This window comes from Delphinapterus leucas, chromosome 4, assembly GCF_059928025.1.
Source record: "Delphinapterus leucas isolate spDelLeu-1000000601 "Yukka" chromosome 4, BTC_Dleu_Yukka2, whole genome shotgun sequence".
Taxonomy (NCBI): Eukaryota; Metazoa; Chordata; class Mammalia; order Artiodactyla; family Monodontidae; genus Delphinapterus; species Delphinapterus leucas.
The window spans coordinates 120,574,705-120,591,490 of NC_143132.1; the positions used below are offsets into that span (position 1 = coordinate 120,574,705).

The following is a 16,786-nucleotide window of genomic DNA, read 5'->3' on the forward strand; positions in this document are numbered from 1 at the left end:
CTTCTACATTGAAAACCCAGGAGAATCAACAAATGCAAATTACCAGAATAGGAGAATTCAGTAAGTTTGCAGAGATAAGATTAATATATAAAAATCAATAATGTCCAGTGTCCAAATGTTGGTCTCTAAATACTACTCTTCAATTAAAAAAAGCAGAGCTCCTTGGAGAAATATCTGATTCCAGGGCTGGGGCAGAAAAATAAACAATGAGCCTGGAGTTTCTTATAGTACCAAACATTAAAGAAGTACTTACAAAACAAAAGGATGGGTCGAATCAAAGGGACCCAAGACCCAGCCTGCAGAGCTCCCAATCGCCAAAGCTCAAACAATTTAAACAACAAAAATAATGTAGTATTTTATTACCCAAAGTATAAAATAAATATACAGGGTACAAACTAATATAAATAAATGACTGAACAAATAAATGCCAAGAAGAGACAAATCTTTCTTACAAAAGAATTCTAAATAATAAATGTAGATACTTCCCTACTCCCAGGAAGTGGAGCTTAATTCCTGCCCCTCCCCACTTTTAGGACAGGCTATACTTAGTGCCTCACTTCCAAAGGAAGAATAGAATAGAGAAAGAGAAAAAATATTAACTTTAGAGTGGAAAAACCTGGCAAACATTACCTAAACCAAGGGATGACGGTTATCATCACTGGTGATGTCATGCAAATATCATGTACCCCCCTGGCATGTTAGGATGAGAAGGGCACTTGACTTTGCTGATACTCTTTTTAAAAACCTATAACCAACCCAATCTAATCATAAGAAAAATATCAGATTAAGGGACATTCTACAGGATACCTGGCCAAGACTCTTCAAGGCTGTCAAGGTCATGAAAAACAAGGAGAGATTAAGAAACTGTTCAGAGATCAGAGGAGACTGGGAATACATGATAATTTAAAACAATGTGGTAACCTGGACTGGGTCCTGGAACAGTAAGAAAACATTAATGGAAAAACGTAAAATCTATCCAGTCTGGAATTTAGTAATAGTAATGTTACCACTGTCAGTTTCTTAGTTTTGACAAATGTATCATGGTAAAGTAAAATGTTAACAATGGGGGCAACTAGGTAAGGAATGTACAGGAACTCTCTTCTTTGCAATTTCTCTGTAAATCTTAACACTATTCCAAAATTAAAAGTTTATTTTTAAAAATCAACAATGCTCTTATACCCTAGTAATAACCAATTAGAAAATGAAATTCCAAAAAGGTCTAACAAAATACATGCAAAATGTTTACAGAAAAAACTTATTAAACTGATGTATATGAAAGACCAAAATAAATTAAAAGAAAGACCACAACATCATAGGAAGACTAAATATTTCAAAGATAGTGTTTAATCTTTAATCTATGAATTCAATATAATAATAAACTCACTGGATGTTAATATAAATACTCTTTATGAAAAATAAAAAGGTTAGAGACAATAATGGGATTGTTTCATATCTTTGTAAATCTCTTTTAATATCTATCTTAATAGAATACAGAGGGATTCTCATATCTGCTTCTGCATTCAGTTTGTTTCGATATCACACACCATGTAGCCTCTAGAAACCTCTTCTATAAACCCTAAGAGAATCCCACTATCTACCCATCAATACATCTTTTTCTCTTTATTTTTTACAATGCATTTCAAAGTAAGCTGCAGATATCAGTATACTTCCCCTCAAATACTTCAGCATATAAACTCATTACTTAGAGTTTAGCATTTTTTTACCAGTTCTTTCTATGTAAAATTTACATACAATGAAATGCAAAAAATTTATGTATGAATTTGGTGATTCGGACATTGCGCAACCCAAACGTCTCTCAAGATACAGAACGTGACTCTCACTCCCCAGGAAATTCCCTTATATCCTTCTGAGTAAATTCCCCATCCCTCTCTAGCCCCCCAAAGCAATCACTGTTTTGATTTTTTTCTGCCCAGATTATCTTTGCCTTTTCCAGAACCGGTCATATAAATGGACTCATACAATACGTACCCTTTTATGTAAGGCTTCTATACAGTGTGTTTCAGAGCCATTCATACTATTTTTTAAAAAGTATTTAAAATTAATTTACCTACCATGAAAATGACTATCAAGATGAGACAGATGCCCACTATGATAAGGAAGGGGATTAAGTAGTATTCCAGAGGAAGGCTAAATTCTGGAACTAAGATAATGTGGCCCCTGGAAGAAAAGAAAAATTAATAGTTGGGAAGTATTAAAAGTTGCCAAATTATGATATTAATTGAAAACAAAAATATTTTTAAAAGGCATTTAGACATTACAATTCAATCCACTAGACACATCTCATTTTCTAACATATGATTTCTAATAATTTAAGGGATGCTTTTTCCAACGTTAAGTCAAGTTTACATACCGGCCAAAATAATCTGCCTATATAATTAAAAGAAACTTTTAGACTGGGTAGAGGAAATCAGCCAATCAATACTTACTGTGTCCATCCCGGAAACACGTCTTTACTGAATTTAGTAACCTGGGTAAAAGTTAGCATATTTTACATGCAAAATCAGCATTTAAAAAATGGCAGTGCCTCGGGCAGCATGCCAGCAAGAACCCCCTCCCCAACCAAATCACTGTTCATCAGTTCCTCCCATGAAAAAAATCTCTGGAGCCACTATTGATGAAAATATACTCCCCGTTCCCTTTATGCTTCACATGAGCTTGTTGTACCAAGTACAACAGATATAACCCCTGTACTCCACACTCATCTGTGAGATATGGAATGAAAGAACCGGCAACAGAATTCACAGGAGTTGTAGCTTCTCTCTTCTCAACCTTCTCCACAGCTTGAATGAAAAAACAAACAAACAAACAAAAAAAACCTACAAAAATGTGTATGTTGCGTGCGGGGACAGGGGGGTAGAAAGTACCACAGGATTTATTCTCCTCTGTTACTAACCATGGTTAATACGGTTATATGGTTATTAACCAAACAATACTGCTATTATAAAAATTCACCGGGACTCATGAAATGAAACGGAACAGAATAAGCACACTATCTGTGTTGCGTGAGCAAATTTTACATGGCAGCAAAATCCTGCAATAGAAAATACCCTCAGTCTAGGGAAGGGTCTGTATAATGGTCAGTGAGATGACTGATTTCTCCATAATATTCCTGTGCAACTCAACTAGTATGGTGCTAGCAACACTACTTCGTTACCCACTGCTGGCTGGTTTTTTAAGTAGTGACTCCAGGTACTTCATAACACAAGGGTTAAATGCAAAACAAAAATTCTCAACGTAAAAGGAAATGAAAACAAGTTGACTCCTTCCCCCACGCAGAAATGCTTAGGATGCCCTAGTACTCAAGAAAAATAACATGAAAACAAATTATTTCTATTCCCAAGCGATTTTTAAGTCTTCATGCTATTAACAATTTTATTCACATCCAAAGAGCTCTATCAATCTTTAACAAAAAGAAGAACAAAAAAGATAATACCAGGAATTTCCCCCAATAATTTAAATATTTTCCAAAAACTGCTAAGATTGCTAAAAGTAGCTTTTTACTTCACTTTCCAGCAGAATGACAAAAGGTTTATATGCATTTTTGTAATTTTATATAAAATACTGAAGTGACTGATATATCATCAGTATAAAAAAGAGAAAAGCAAGCCTGGGCTGCTCTATTTGATACCATCTCTTCCAGCATGAGGCCAGCTCTGTAAACAATGTCCCCGTTCTTGGTACAAACCCTCTGAAACTGCCCCAGGGCCACGGCTGAGTTACAGTAACAAATGGTGCCACTTTTAAGTAGAAGAGCCTTTCAATGAGATGCTGATCCTCTGCAACCTCCCTAACTACTTCCACCAAACTGCTATAAATTAACACTGTTAGGGTTTAGAAGCCAGATTAAACTATATATAGATAGAGATACGGACACTGAGCTTTTAAGATACTTAGAGCCGTCTATCAACTGCAGACCCTTTAAAGATCTTCACAATATATCTTGACAGTAAACTAAAATGGTTTGAGATACAGCAGGCTATATAAACGAGATAGCTTATAGTTTACTGCGTTTTCTTAACCAAATTGCTAATGGTGAAGGTGGTGACGGCGATGATACAGGGTGGAGAACTACAACAGAATATCAGTCTCCCAGCTTTATTTCTATTCCCTCTGCCCAGGTTCCCACAGCTGAGGCTGCAGACTCATCCCTGTCCTAACCCCAGATCAATCTGTATTTGAAGGAGGAGATATTTAAACAGCTTTTAGTAAGAATCTTCCCATACTACCTCCATGTCCACCCCTCAATATAGTACATTCCATGTGCTCTGCAGCTAAGACTCCATCATTGAAGCAGAGTCCTAAGCAACCTAGGAAATAGTGTCTCATTCTCCTTTGCATGAGTTCCCAGGCTACGTTCAAACCAGGTGTTAGGCCTAAACTCTAACTTCAATAATAATCTAACAGTAACAGTAATCTCTAATTTCCTAACCCCTCTGTTGACACAGGAGGACTTGCCTTGTCTGTTTTGTTATCCAACCCCCATAATGAATTGGGAGATTGGGATTGACATATATACACTAATATGTATAAAATGGATACCTAATAAGAACCTGCTGTGTAAAAAAATAAATAAAATTCAAAAATTCAAAAAAAATACTTTAAATATATATATTCAATCATCTTTGGAACATGCTAGCAAACCAAATCATTTTAAAAACAGTAAATAAAGGGAAACAATCAAATGTTTATCCTATCTTTCCTAAACAGACTGTACATCAAGTTAATCAAATAATTGATAAGGTGTGAGTCCTCTTTATAGAAGTATTTCAGCTAATAAATGAAGAAGGAATTATAAAATTAGATTACTTGCAAATCCTAAAGAGCTAATGGATCTAGACAATGATCATTAATGATTGCTGCCCTCGCAAAGAGAGAACCAAATATTATGTCTCCTGATGGAAATACATAATAACACACATAAATTACTCTTGCCTCACCTATCCTCCTGGCCCCCCAAACACAGCTGAATTTGAACAAACCTCTAGGTCTAATAAGCAATTTACAGGGAAAATAAGTAACAAAGGAACACTCTAGGCAATACACCATGGATGCAGTCAGGAAAGTCTGGACTGTGGTAAAAACTGTACAGGACAAATGACCCTGTTGCTTCAATAAATAGATGACTAGGGGAAAAAAAGAGGCATAGCAAGTGTATGGATTAAAAATAGGGTGATCACATGCCCTGATTTGCTCAGAAACAAATCTAAAGACTGAAATATGGGTTGATATTGAATGTTTACTTTAAAAAAAAGGTAAAATAATGATAATATCATTATATTTTTTATATATAACCTATCTTCTAGTGATATATTCTGAGATATTTACAGTTGAGATGATAGGATATATAGTACTTGCTTTAAAATAATCACGGTGTGGGGAAGAAAAGTGGCGGGTGGTGCTTCAGAGCGGACAGTCCAAACAAAATTGGCCATGAGTTGATAATTCTGAAACTGAAGGATCAGATTCATTCTACTCACCTCCCTACTTTTAAACAGTAGAATAAATTAATGGGTGGGTAGGTAGGTAGGCAGGCAGGCAGACCAACCAGCCAGCCAGCCAGCCAGCAGATGGATGAGGCAAATCAGTATGTACAGGTCCACAATCCCTTAAGCACAATTCTGAAACCTAAAAGGCTTTAAAAAGTAATGTTTGCAATTCATTTGCTAGTCAACCTGAACCTAACTGACATGATAAAATACTCATACATTTATTGCAGATGTATATGTAATGTGATTATGGGATGCTGCCTCAAATCCTATTTGGATGTTACATAACTTAAAAATCTGAAAATGTTACAATTCCATGTTACATCTGTCCCCAATAGTTGGGATAAGGGATTTTGTGGCCTTGCATTAACATGCGAAGGGTCTAAATATTAAGTAAATAAAGTATGTTACAAAATACTAAATATTGTATGGTACTGTTTTACGAGCACATTATCCCTAATTAATGTCAGCATTCAAACATGCGGAAAAAAATTAAAAGCTTTTTAAAAAACAGCAGCTGTTGTTAGAGAATAGCATCATAGGGACTTTTGTTTAAATGCTTTATATTTCTGAATTTTTCCACATTTTACCAGCAGGTATGTATTACTTTTTTAATGTAAAAAGATATGACTTTACCATTAAAAACAAAAAAAGACTCTTTAAAATACATATTAAAATATACAGACTTTTTCTAAATGAAGCAATAATACTGAGGTAAAAGCAAGTAGTAGTTCTCCACCTCCCATTAACTACATAAATATGGCTGACAAAATAGCATCTTGCCTAACTATTTTTAATACAACATCCAAAGTTATATTCCCTAACTTAATAAAAATTTTCTGAGCACAGAATATGTGAACAGTATTTTAAATATCAAAGCTGTATAGGGAAAATGACAAAAATCATAAACAAAAAATCTTTCCCTCTCTTTTATTCATATCCAAACTCAAATATTCCTGGATTTTCCCCCCCCAAATAATTAGAATTCCATTTCATTGTGCCAGTTTCCTCTTTTGGCAAATGTAGATAGTAAGAGATAATTAATAACCTCTAGAGGGTTGTTGTGAGAATTATAAATGTAAAGGTCTCGTTTCATGAGTGCCTGGCACTTGCTAATTCCTCAATAAATACTACTGCTTTTATTATTAATACTGTTGTTATTGTTCCTCTTAGTCAAAAGGCTGTTCCTGTCCACTATGTTTTGGGGAGCTGTTTCATGGAAGAAGCTCTGAAGTGTTAATTTAATTGCACTATTTCCATATAAGATAAGACAGTTGTGCCTTAAGTTAGTTTCAGTCTATTTGTTACCATGGTAATGAGATTTGGGGGAGAAATTCCATAAGAAGTTTCTAATTCCAAATCAAACTTTTTAAACTTGAAAACAAACTTTCTGTGTTTGTAAAAGTTAGTCACTTAACACGCTGTGTTTTGGATTCTTTGTTTATAAAATAACATTTCTTTTTAATAAAATACAAACATGTCTTAATGAAAAGTATCATATAAATGTAAATCAGGGACTTCCCTGATGGTCCAGTAGTTAACAATCTGCCTTCCAATGCAGGGGACAGACGCGGGTCGGGGAACTAAGATCCCACATGCTGCGGGGCAAATAAGGCCACGTGCCACAACTACAGAGCCCACACGCCCCAACGAAAGATCCTGCGTGCTGCAGCTAAGACCCAACACAGCCGAAAAAATGAAAGTAAATCACATTGCTTCTAAATACCAATGCTTTGATTAAACTATAAACGGGAAAGTTTTTTTATCTTTTTAGTAACATGGATGGCTTAATCTCTCTAGCATAAATGTATTTGCAATATGCAATCATACACAGAACAAACAGTACAATACAGTAAGTCTTAAAATCATGCCTTAAGAAGATATAATTTAGCACGATAGAGTACATTCTAAAACAGAACTTTGATTACAACTAATCTTATATAATTCTACCCTAATAAAGACAATAATTTTAAGCTACATGATTATTTCTTATATCCATTACTTACCCTTTTTCATATGTGAATTCATCTTTCAGGGAATTAGCTGATGATTCGCCAATAAAGACAGATGGAATGTCAATTTTCTTTAGTACCTCAACTGTATAAAACAATAATAAAATTATTCTTCAAAGCCCATACTTAGTGTAAAATCAACTTAACCTTCTTCATAATAACAGCAAATACAACTGGAAATAATTACAATCAACTTGAATTATCTATTAGTTGGTTTTCCAGATTGCATATTTATACCACCATCAAAATGGCTGAGAAACATTATTACATTTACAATAACAAAAGCTAACATTTTGCATATAACATTACCGCACTACCTCAATAGTCCTGAGATTGAAATATAACTCCTATTTTGATTATTTCCATTTGATTTATTTGATTTATTCCTCTACAAACATAATTAACTATTAGAAAAGGAAGAAGAAGAAATGTTAAGTGTTTTTTCCACTCATAACTTAATTCCTAAATGAAAAAGTGAAAAAAGCTTTTTGTTTACATACCCATTCCCACGAGAGGTGTAAGCCAAAGAATGTAAGAAAAGACCATTTTACAACAGTCTGAAAAATGACACCACACATCTACGGCTTTACAGAGTGAAGGGCTGACAGTTCCGAAAGGGCACAGGATAGGGAAGCTGGGTAAATTTCTACTTCCTCCTAAGCCTGGAGTTCATGATAAAGCATTGTGTTTTGATTCGTGTCCTACGAAAGTTTACTTTTATATCTATGGTAAAAAAACTAAAATCAAATGCCAACAAAAAAAGAACTTTGCAAAAATTACCCAGTACTCGAGAAATAAAAAAAATCATCTTACTCTTCGTATAGAAAAAGCAGCCATATTTTTAACTGTGAGTTATTTTAACAGATTTGGCTTTAGAGGAAGTCCATTTGTTTGCTTTTGTTACATTTTTCACAACAACTTTGTTCTACATTTCTTTTAAAAATGTATATTAATTATTTATTTAAAAGAGGGGGGTGGATACAAGTAAAGAAGAACAGAACACAGCCATAATCCTTCCCACCCAAAGACAAGGCTTTCATTTGAAGCAATATAAACAGTTCTTTAAGTTTCAACAAATGCATACAATTATGTGAGCACCACCACGATCAAGATAAAAAATGTTTTATCATCCCTCCAAGTTCCCTCATGCCCCTTTACAGTCAACCCTCACCACAACCTCGGCAACCACTGATGTATTTTTCTTTAATTCTTATAAAGACAAGTTTTAAAGTTTTAAAATCTTGGTAGCCTTAGTAGAGTACATTTTTTTTTCCCTTTTCAGATTGTTTGGATATATGCAAATAAAATCATTCCGTACGTTCTCTCTCTTTCTGTCTCTCTCTCACACACACACATACACACATGCCCATATCATATAAACCCTAAGAGGGAAGGAACGAAAATGGTTAGCAGAGGAACACTTAATCACTATCTTTATATTACTAAGATCAATAAATATTTAAATTTTTGTATTAATGGGATCATATAATAATGGGGAAAAAGTATAGGCTTTTTCCACTCAGTGGTATACCTCAGATATCCTGTCATGTCAATAAATAAATACCTACCTCATAATTTTTAATAGCTACAGAGGTACTGTTATATAACCATATATATTTTAGGGAGATATTTTCTGTCATGCTAAGAGATCTTTCTCTTTCACATAAGTTTAAATTTTAATTTATCTGATAATTAAAACTTGGAATTGTATACCCTTTGTAAAATGCTTTACTCTTTCATGAAGATACTCTGATAAACTCGAGGAGGAATTTTTGGCTTGTAACTACTGGCTTAGAATTATTGGAAGCAACATAACTTCCCTGAGTTATGATATCTAATGAGATGTTAAAAGCTCCTCACTTTAGTCAGAAGATTAAGAAGGGGGAAATGATGTACACAAATATAAACAGCCATCCTGGAGACTCTGCAACATCATTTATCTACTGAAAACAAAACCAAATGTTTTAGTTCACAAAATACTTTAAAAACACGAAATCTTAATTCTGATCCACAAAACAACTCTGTGAAGTATGCGTGCCAAGTAGTATTATCATATCACAGACAGATTATAATTGAAGCAGCCAGCCCCAACCTCTCCAGACGCACACGTCCAACTGCTGGTTCAGTTTTTCCATTTGACTGCCTAGCAGATGTTTCAACCTTAATGTTTCTCAAACGGAATCCTCAATATCTCTTTTCCATTAATCAGTTCTACTTCTGCTCTTTCTCATCTCTGTAACTAACTATTCACCTAGTTTCTCAAGTTAAACATCTTGGAGTTTTCCTTGTCTCCTCCCCTTCTTTTATTCCTTATATCAAACCCTATCAACCTCAAAATATATCCATAATTCTATCACTTCCCATCACAGTCACCGCTAATACTCCAAACTGCCATCGCCTCTTGCCCGGCTGCTGCACCGATGTTCTAACTGGTCTCTCAGTTGGCACTCTTGCCCATCTCTCACCTTCAGTCTATTCTCCAAAGAACAACCAAAGTGATCCTTTAAAATCTGTCAGATCACCTCACACCTCTGCTTAAAACCCATGTAAAACAAATCCCAAAGTCCCACAAGACCCAACATGATCTAGTCCCTGGCTCCCTCTCCAACTTCATCCCCTGCAACTCTCTCTCTCCCTTGTTCATTCTACTCCAGCCACTGTGATTTTCTGCCACACCTTGAAAACACTAAGTATGCTTTATCTTTGAGCATTTGCATTTGCCTGCCTTTCCCTTTCCTCGGAATACCCTCCTCTACAAACATAATTAACTATTAGAAAAATCTGCATGGCTCAGCCTCTCAATTTAGACCTATGCTCAGATGTCAAAGCCTCATAGCAACCTTCTCTGATCACCCTATCTAGAATAGCTATCCTCCTCTCATCCCTGTCACTATGTATCCCTTTAACCTGGCATGTTTTTCTTCATAGCACTTACCACTACTTGACATATACCATACCTCTTTGATTATGTGTTCATTTCCTCTCTTCCACCCTAGAATGCAATAATAACAATAATAATAACTGCAGCAATAATAATAGCAGCTAAATAACCATTAAATAATTACTAAGAACCAGGCAGTCTTCTGGATGTTTTATATGTCATAAGCAACAAACCAGTGAGTTGAGTACTATTATCATCCCCATTTAACATATCAGAAAAGTGAGACATAGAGATGTTAGGTAATGTTCCCAAGGTCACATAGCTGGTAAGTGGTGGAGCTGGGATTCAAACCTTGTAAGGCAATACTCAGAAACCATACTCTTTAACTACTGCATTCTGCTACCTCAATGAAGAGTATGAGCAAAGCCTTAAAACTATCATTTCCTGCTGTAGTCATGATGCCTAAAAGACTGCTTGATGCAGAGTAGCCTGTCAAAAAATATTTGTTGAAGGCAGAAAGCAAGGAAAAAAGGAGAAGAAACAAACCCATACTGGTAACTTGCCCTACTTATACAGCTAGAAATTTGCACAGCCTAGACCCAAACTTGAGGCTGAGACTCCTAATGTAGATTCTTTCCACTCTGCTATGGCATGGGTTTTCTCATATACCTTCTTTCATATGATCTTCAAAACCTTGTCAGGTCAAATAAAAATTAAAATTATTCACACTTTTACAGATGAAAATAAAGGGCCTGGAAAGGTTAGTAACTTTTCCAGCAGTACAGGTCAGTTCATATATCAACTAACTTGGAATAAACCCACATTTCCTGGTCTTGAAGTTTGTATTCTTCCCCACCACATTCTGCTGCTGCCTCCTGAAGATGACAAATGTGATTGACTCACTGAGCTAATCCATCCTATGTCCTAGCTGAAATAAGAAACAGATACATTCCTGTGTGAAATGTTGGCAAGAGGCCTTTAAAACTTCCTTTTGTGTCCAGATATTAGAACCTCTGCTCTTAGGGGAACACATGTGGCTATGATCTAAGCCTAAAAAAGAGCGATAGATACATGCTTCTTTTAATAAATCTGTGCTTTCCTTTCCTCTACCAAGTAACAGCAAAGATGAAAATGGTAAAGATCTTTACAACATGTTGGATATATGAAATGTTCAAACACATACACACTCAAGGACAAAGCAAAATGTCATGGAAAGTAATCCAAGCAATGAAGTCAAGAACCAAAATTCTGAACAATCTTTGAAATATAATAACTCAGTTGGAACATTTCCATAGCAACAACAGGATTATATGGTCATGTGCTACTTCTAATATTTAGCACACTTTCCTTAGGAACTGATATGATAATCACAAAAAGGTTTTAGTACAAAGACAAAACAGGTGTTATGGGGAACTGACACTTTCATCTTGCAAATTTCTTATGAAAAGCGTGTCAAAAGAGAAAATAGTTTACAAATACTAATCATTGTATTCAACCCAGAACCCTTGAGAAGGTCTTGAGGGTTGCTATAACCTAGGCCCAGGCCTTCAGCAAAACACACAAAGAGTAGGTAACCTGCTCAAAATTATACATTCAAAACAAGTAGGAGCTCACATTTGAATTCAGGCCTATTTTCAGAGTGTGTACACTTTCTGTTTTGCCAGTAATGTATACAGGTCACAAAAGTGACTAGCCTGGGAGGTACTGTGTAGGATAATAATTTTTTTTTATGGGAGGTGATTAAAGGAAGAGAAGACAACTGTGTCAAATCTGTAGTAAAACAGTACTAGTTTATTTGATAAGTAAAATCCCTTCATCAAGTCCTCTAATTCCTAAACGGTGGTTATCAAAACTTTTGTGAAATGCTAGAACCTCTTAAGGGTACTTCATGCATTCTACAGTTATGATTTAATCAGCTAGAAGATTAAAATAATAATTTAAAATATAAAGAAATTAACTAATGGACTTATCACTAAGTTTTACTTTTTATATATTGTAATTTTGCCCCAGATTAAATTAGGGGTAAGAAGGAAAAGAGTTCAACTCAACAACAACAAAAAATACTGTCTCATGTTATAAAAAGATTTTTTTGGTCAAGGAATCCAAAATATTTCCTATTGAGGATGCAGTTATTTATTTAAAGTCCTAAATACATTCCAATGGAGTATATCAGTCCATAGCTTTAGGTCTGCTCTTTGCTGCAAACTCTTTCTTGCATATATGACTCAATTCAACTTAATAACAAGAGGTATTATTGTTATATACTAAAAGGAAAACAAAAACAAAATATTTAATCCTGAATGTTGGCAGTGTATTTATTTAGTGTATCCTGGGCTCTGAACCCAATTGCCAATGTATGTGTGGATCTTCCCAGACCATCAAACAACTCAACTCAATTCTGACATTGTCTACCTGGAGATATAGCATCAGATTCCACAGGGTAAGGGTTCGGTCTCACAAGAATCCCCATCCCCCACTTCAGACACCAGCCACAAGTCCAAGCTGTTACCTGTGCTTCTGACCCACCCACCAGCTATGGACTGGAGGTTCCAACAACCCTTACTCCATGGGTTCAATTAATTTGCAAGAGCAGCTCACAGAACTCAAAGAAACATTTTATTTACTAGATTACCAGTTTGTTATAAAAGGATATAATTCAGGAACAACCAGATGAAAGAGATGTATAGGGCAAGGTATATGGGAAGGGGTGCAGAGGTTCCATGGTCTCTCCAGGAGTGCAACTTTCCCAGCATCTCCACGCTTCCACCAACCCAAAAGCTCTCCGAACCTGTCCTTTCAGGTTTTTACAGAGGCTTCATTACCTAGGCATGACTGATTAAACCACTGGCCACTGAGGTCGGGGGGTGTGACTGAAAGTTCCAACCTTCTAATCACCTGGTTAGTTCTCCTAGCAACCAGCCCCATCCTTTGGTGGAGTCCAAAAGTAGTCTCATTAACATAAAAAGACACCTTTAACATTCTCACTAAATTAAGTGAAAGGATATAGCTTAAAAATCAGTCTGATTAAAGCCAGTTATTTCATTAAAATTGGCTCATTTTCCCTACGAGCTAATATTTAGTAAAGAATAAGGAAAGACATTCCCATTTTGAATGGAAAGCTACAGGCATGCCAATATATGTTAAGGGAGTAATAATAACCAACTGGCATTAAGAGAGCACAAGTATGTGGCTTTGAAATTCCATAAGAATACAGTAGCTATTTAGTATTTCTGCATATCCTAAAATTTAACCTTGTGAATCTCTAAATAAATCACAAAAATTCTCCTATGGCATCCTTAACTCAATATGCTTATCTTTATTTAAAGCTTTGGCTTTCCTTTGGTTTTTTACCAAAATATCAATACATCCTATAAAATGAAACACATAGGTTAAAAAACAACAGCAACAACGACAAACTTCAGAAAAGAACAAGTCAATTCCACTTATATTGTGAACAAAATTATCCCAAGAGGATTATAAATTGGAAATTATCTTTCTGATGGAGAAGAAATTTTGCTTTTTAAACAGAAAATAAAATAAAAGAAATTCTGGTAAGTTTTAGTTTCGAATGATTGGTCAAACAGGAGAGAAGAAAAGTGATACCTGTACTTACTGTCGTTGGATCCCATGCTAATGAGGTCATCAGAATCAACATTGTGAACTATGGCTGCTTTGTATCCTGCTCTCTGTGCATTTAAAACCTGCAAGTCAGAAAACAGTCATGATATGAGGAAGAAAGTGCTTTGTCATAAGGCCCCTCAACTTCAGCAAACATAAATCAACGAGCCCATAACATACAACTAGAACTAGATTATGTATATATACAAGAACAGATCTCAAGTGTGTTCTTGAAACATAATGTGTTTTACAATTGATTATCAAGGACTTCTTTAGATATCTTCTTGATTTCACTCATGGTACTAAATGAAATGAGAGGCAAATACAGGACAGAGACACAAGCTACCAAACCAAAAGGATCCAAAGCAATAAACCTGTCTGGCTCTAAAGAGGTAGAGACTTGTGATCAGGCTCTTGAGAGTCGTCAGCCCTTGAGAAGTCAAATCTACCTCTGCTACTTACGAGTGCATTAAACTTGGGCAAATTCTTTTTCTTCCTTAATCCTCAGTTTCCCCAACTTTAAAATGAGAATGGCAACAATATTTTTCACGTATGTAAAATAATTTTTTAAATGCTTAATACCATGCCTGATACATAGAAATGAATCAAATAAAAGCTATTCTTATTATTAGCATGATCATCAACGATTTTCTTTAAAAGTCCTTTCTAAAGCTTTGAAAAAATTAAAAATAACTCCAGCTTGAAGTTGCTTACTTTGGTTCTACTAGCTATATAATCTTTCCTAAAACTAGTCTCCAAAATAGTAAGCTTCGCACCATAAGAATATGGCTAGAGGTGTGGAAGGATTTTCTTACATGAAAGATCTGAAAAGTATCCACACGTTACCACACCTCACTTTTAAAATAACAATCTGTTTTAAATAAAAATAAACCCAGACCTAACTCCTTTGGACTGTTTGGTAAAAATGAAGGATCAGATCATTATTTGCATACTGGTTAAATAAAATGAAAATTGGGTATGCAAATATATATATATATATATATATATATATATATAAAATAGTTTTGAATGCTTGAAATACTTTTGAATACTCTGAAAACTATATACATATAATTCTGGATACTTAATATGGTAAGAAACCCTTGAAACTCTGTTTTAGTTATCAGCATAATAATGATTCAAAATTCTACCGTAATTCAATAAAGATAAGACCTGAGTCAAGCTCCAAAGAGTAAGGGAAAGCCCAAAACGTCGAGTTCCTGAGAGTAAAAGGAATGCCCAAGTGTTCAGCAGACTGGATTTGAGTGCTAAGTAAGAAAAATGAGGCTCATGTATTCAACCCCAATCAGGTAAGAGTAAAATTCTCTTCTACATTACCACTGACTTCTCTACAACTACCTCATAAATGAAAGCTGGAATTCTGAAAGAGACAATAATGTGCATTAATCAGGATATTTTTATCCTATCACCAAAAAACCCCTGAATCTGCAGTGCCTCAAAGAATTAATATTTTGTTCATCTTTATAGTCTCTACAGAACCTATGAAATAATATCCTGACAGAACAGGCACTCATTACATATTACTAGAATGAGAAAATTTATAAAATATGTGGTTAAATTAATAGCTCATATTATAACATTACAAACACAAGAGAGAAAATAAGGCAGTTTTTTTTTTAATGAATTAAAATAGCATAAATAGTTCACCAACATAGGACCTACTGCTCTAATGTTGGGAAAAACGGCAAGAAAACCAACCAGCCAACAAAATTGTCACAAGGAATGTTTTGCAGTCATGCAAAGAAAAGTCAATAATCAAAAAAGTAAGTTTACTAATTTTTGCCTATGTGTGCATGTTTTATTTTTAGGTGGATTTTGTTTGTTATACAACGAAAATTTAAGAAAATGCCAGCCTCCACAGCCTCTCCTCTGTAGATTTTACTGCTTTCCAAGGGGAGGGAAAAAAAAATCTCTCAAGAAGAATAGAATAGCTTCTAAACTTTATTTCTTATTTATTACTTATGTATTAACCTATTATTTATTCATTATATTATCATAGCAGAACAGACTTCACTTAGCTTTCATTAAAACAAAAGTATACTTGGTTGGGGTTGCTATTAGTTTATCTGATGCTTTAATGACCATTTAACTGTTCCCAAAAAAAGCTAACGAAGTAACTAGGGAGAAATGTTTCTTTCACAAATCCAGAAAACAACTGTTTCCAGAGATACAATTTAAGAAATATAAAATTTATATCAAAAGTTGTTCTCTCCTAATATAAAACTTAAGTTTTACATTTCTTTTTAAAGCCAACTAATACACAAAGTCATTGAAATTACAAGATTTAACTTGTTTCCCTGAAAAATATATATTTGTGAGCAAAGATACAACATGTTAAGATACAGGGTAGGTGGTCTCAGAAACCATGATAAAGCGTATGTAAAGAAACATAGTTCAATTCAGTGTTTGCTGAATTTACATAACAAGTAAGGTATTGTGTGTTGGGCACAATGCAGAACTCAAAGGTGAATCAGAAACAATCACTATCCTCAGAGATCTGGACACTCATGGATATCCAAACAGATCCAGTGCTTTCTAACCTATCTGCTCATGCTATCATCTCTGCTTGGAATAGGCTTTGTCTTCTGAACACCTAATCAGCCCTTTAAATTCCATTACCTCCATGAAGCCTGCCTGTCCTGTTCCATGCCCTGTTCCACATGCTGCCCCAAGCACCCATATAACTGCTTCCTGCTTAGTATTTATATCAATTTGTTATCTTACATAGTGCCTTATAGTTGTTAGGG

At 34.9% G+C, this 16,786-nt stretch overlaps 1 protein-coding gene across 6 annotated transcripts in view; it reads right to left on the reverse strand.

The window, feature by feature from the left end:
- The window catches only part of RNF13 (ring finger protein 13), a 166,934-nt gene that overhangs the window by 40,776 nt on the left and 109,372 nt on the right, over nt 1-16,786 (reverse strand). For 4 of the 6 annotated variants that reach the window (XM_089911020.1, XM_089911021.1, XM_089911019.1 and 1 more), the window contains 3 exons: nt 14,014-14,101; nt 7,514-7,604; nt 2,073-2,178 (listed from right to left, as the gene is read on the reverse strand). In XM_089911020.1, the coding sequence (XP_089767146.1) occupies nt 2,073-2,178; nt 7,514-7,604; nt 14,014-14,101 (285 nt within the window). Of the gene's footprint in view, nt 1-2,072; nt 2,179-7,513; nt 7,605-14,003; nt 14,102-16,786 lie in introns of all 6 variants that reach the window. The other 2 variants (XM_030761537.2, XM_089911022.1) reach the window with 1 other exon arrangement.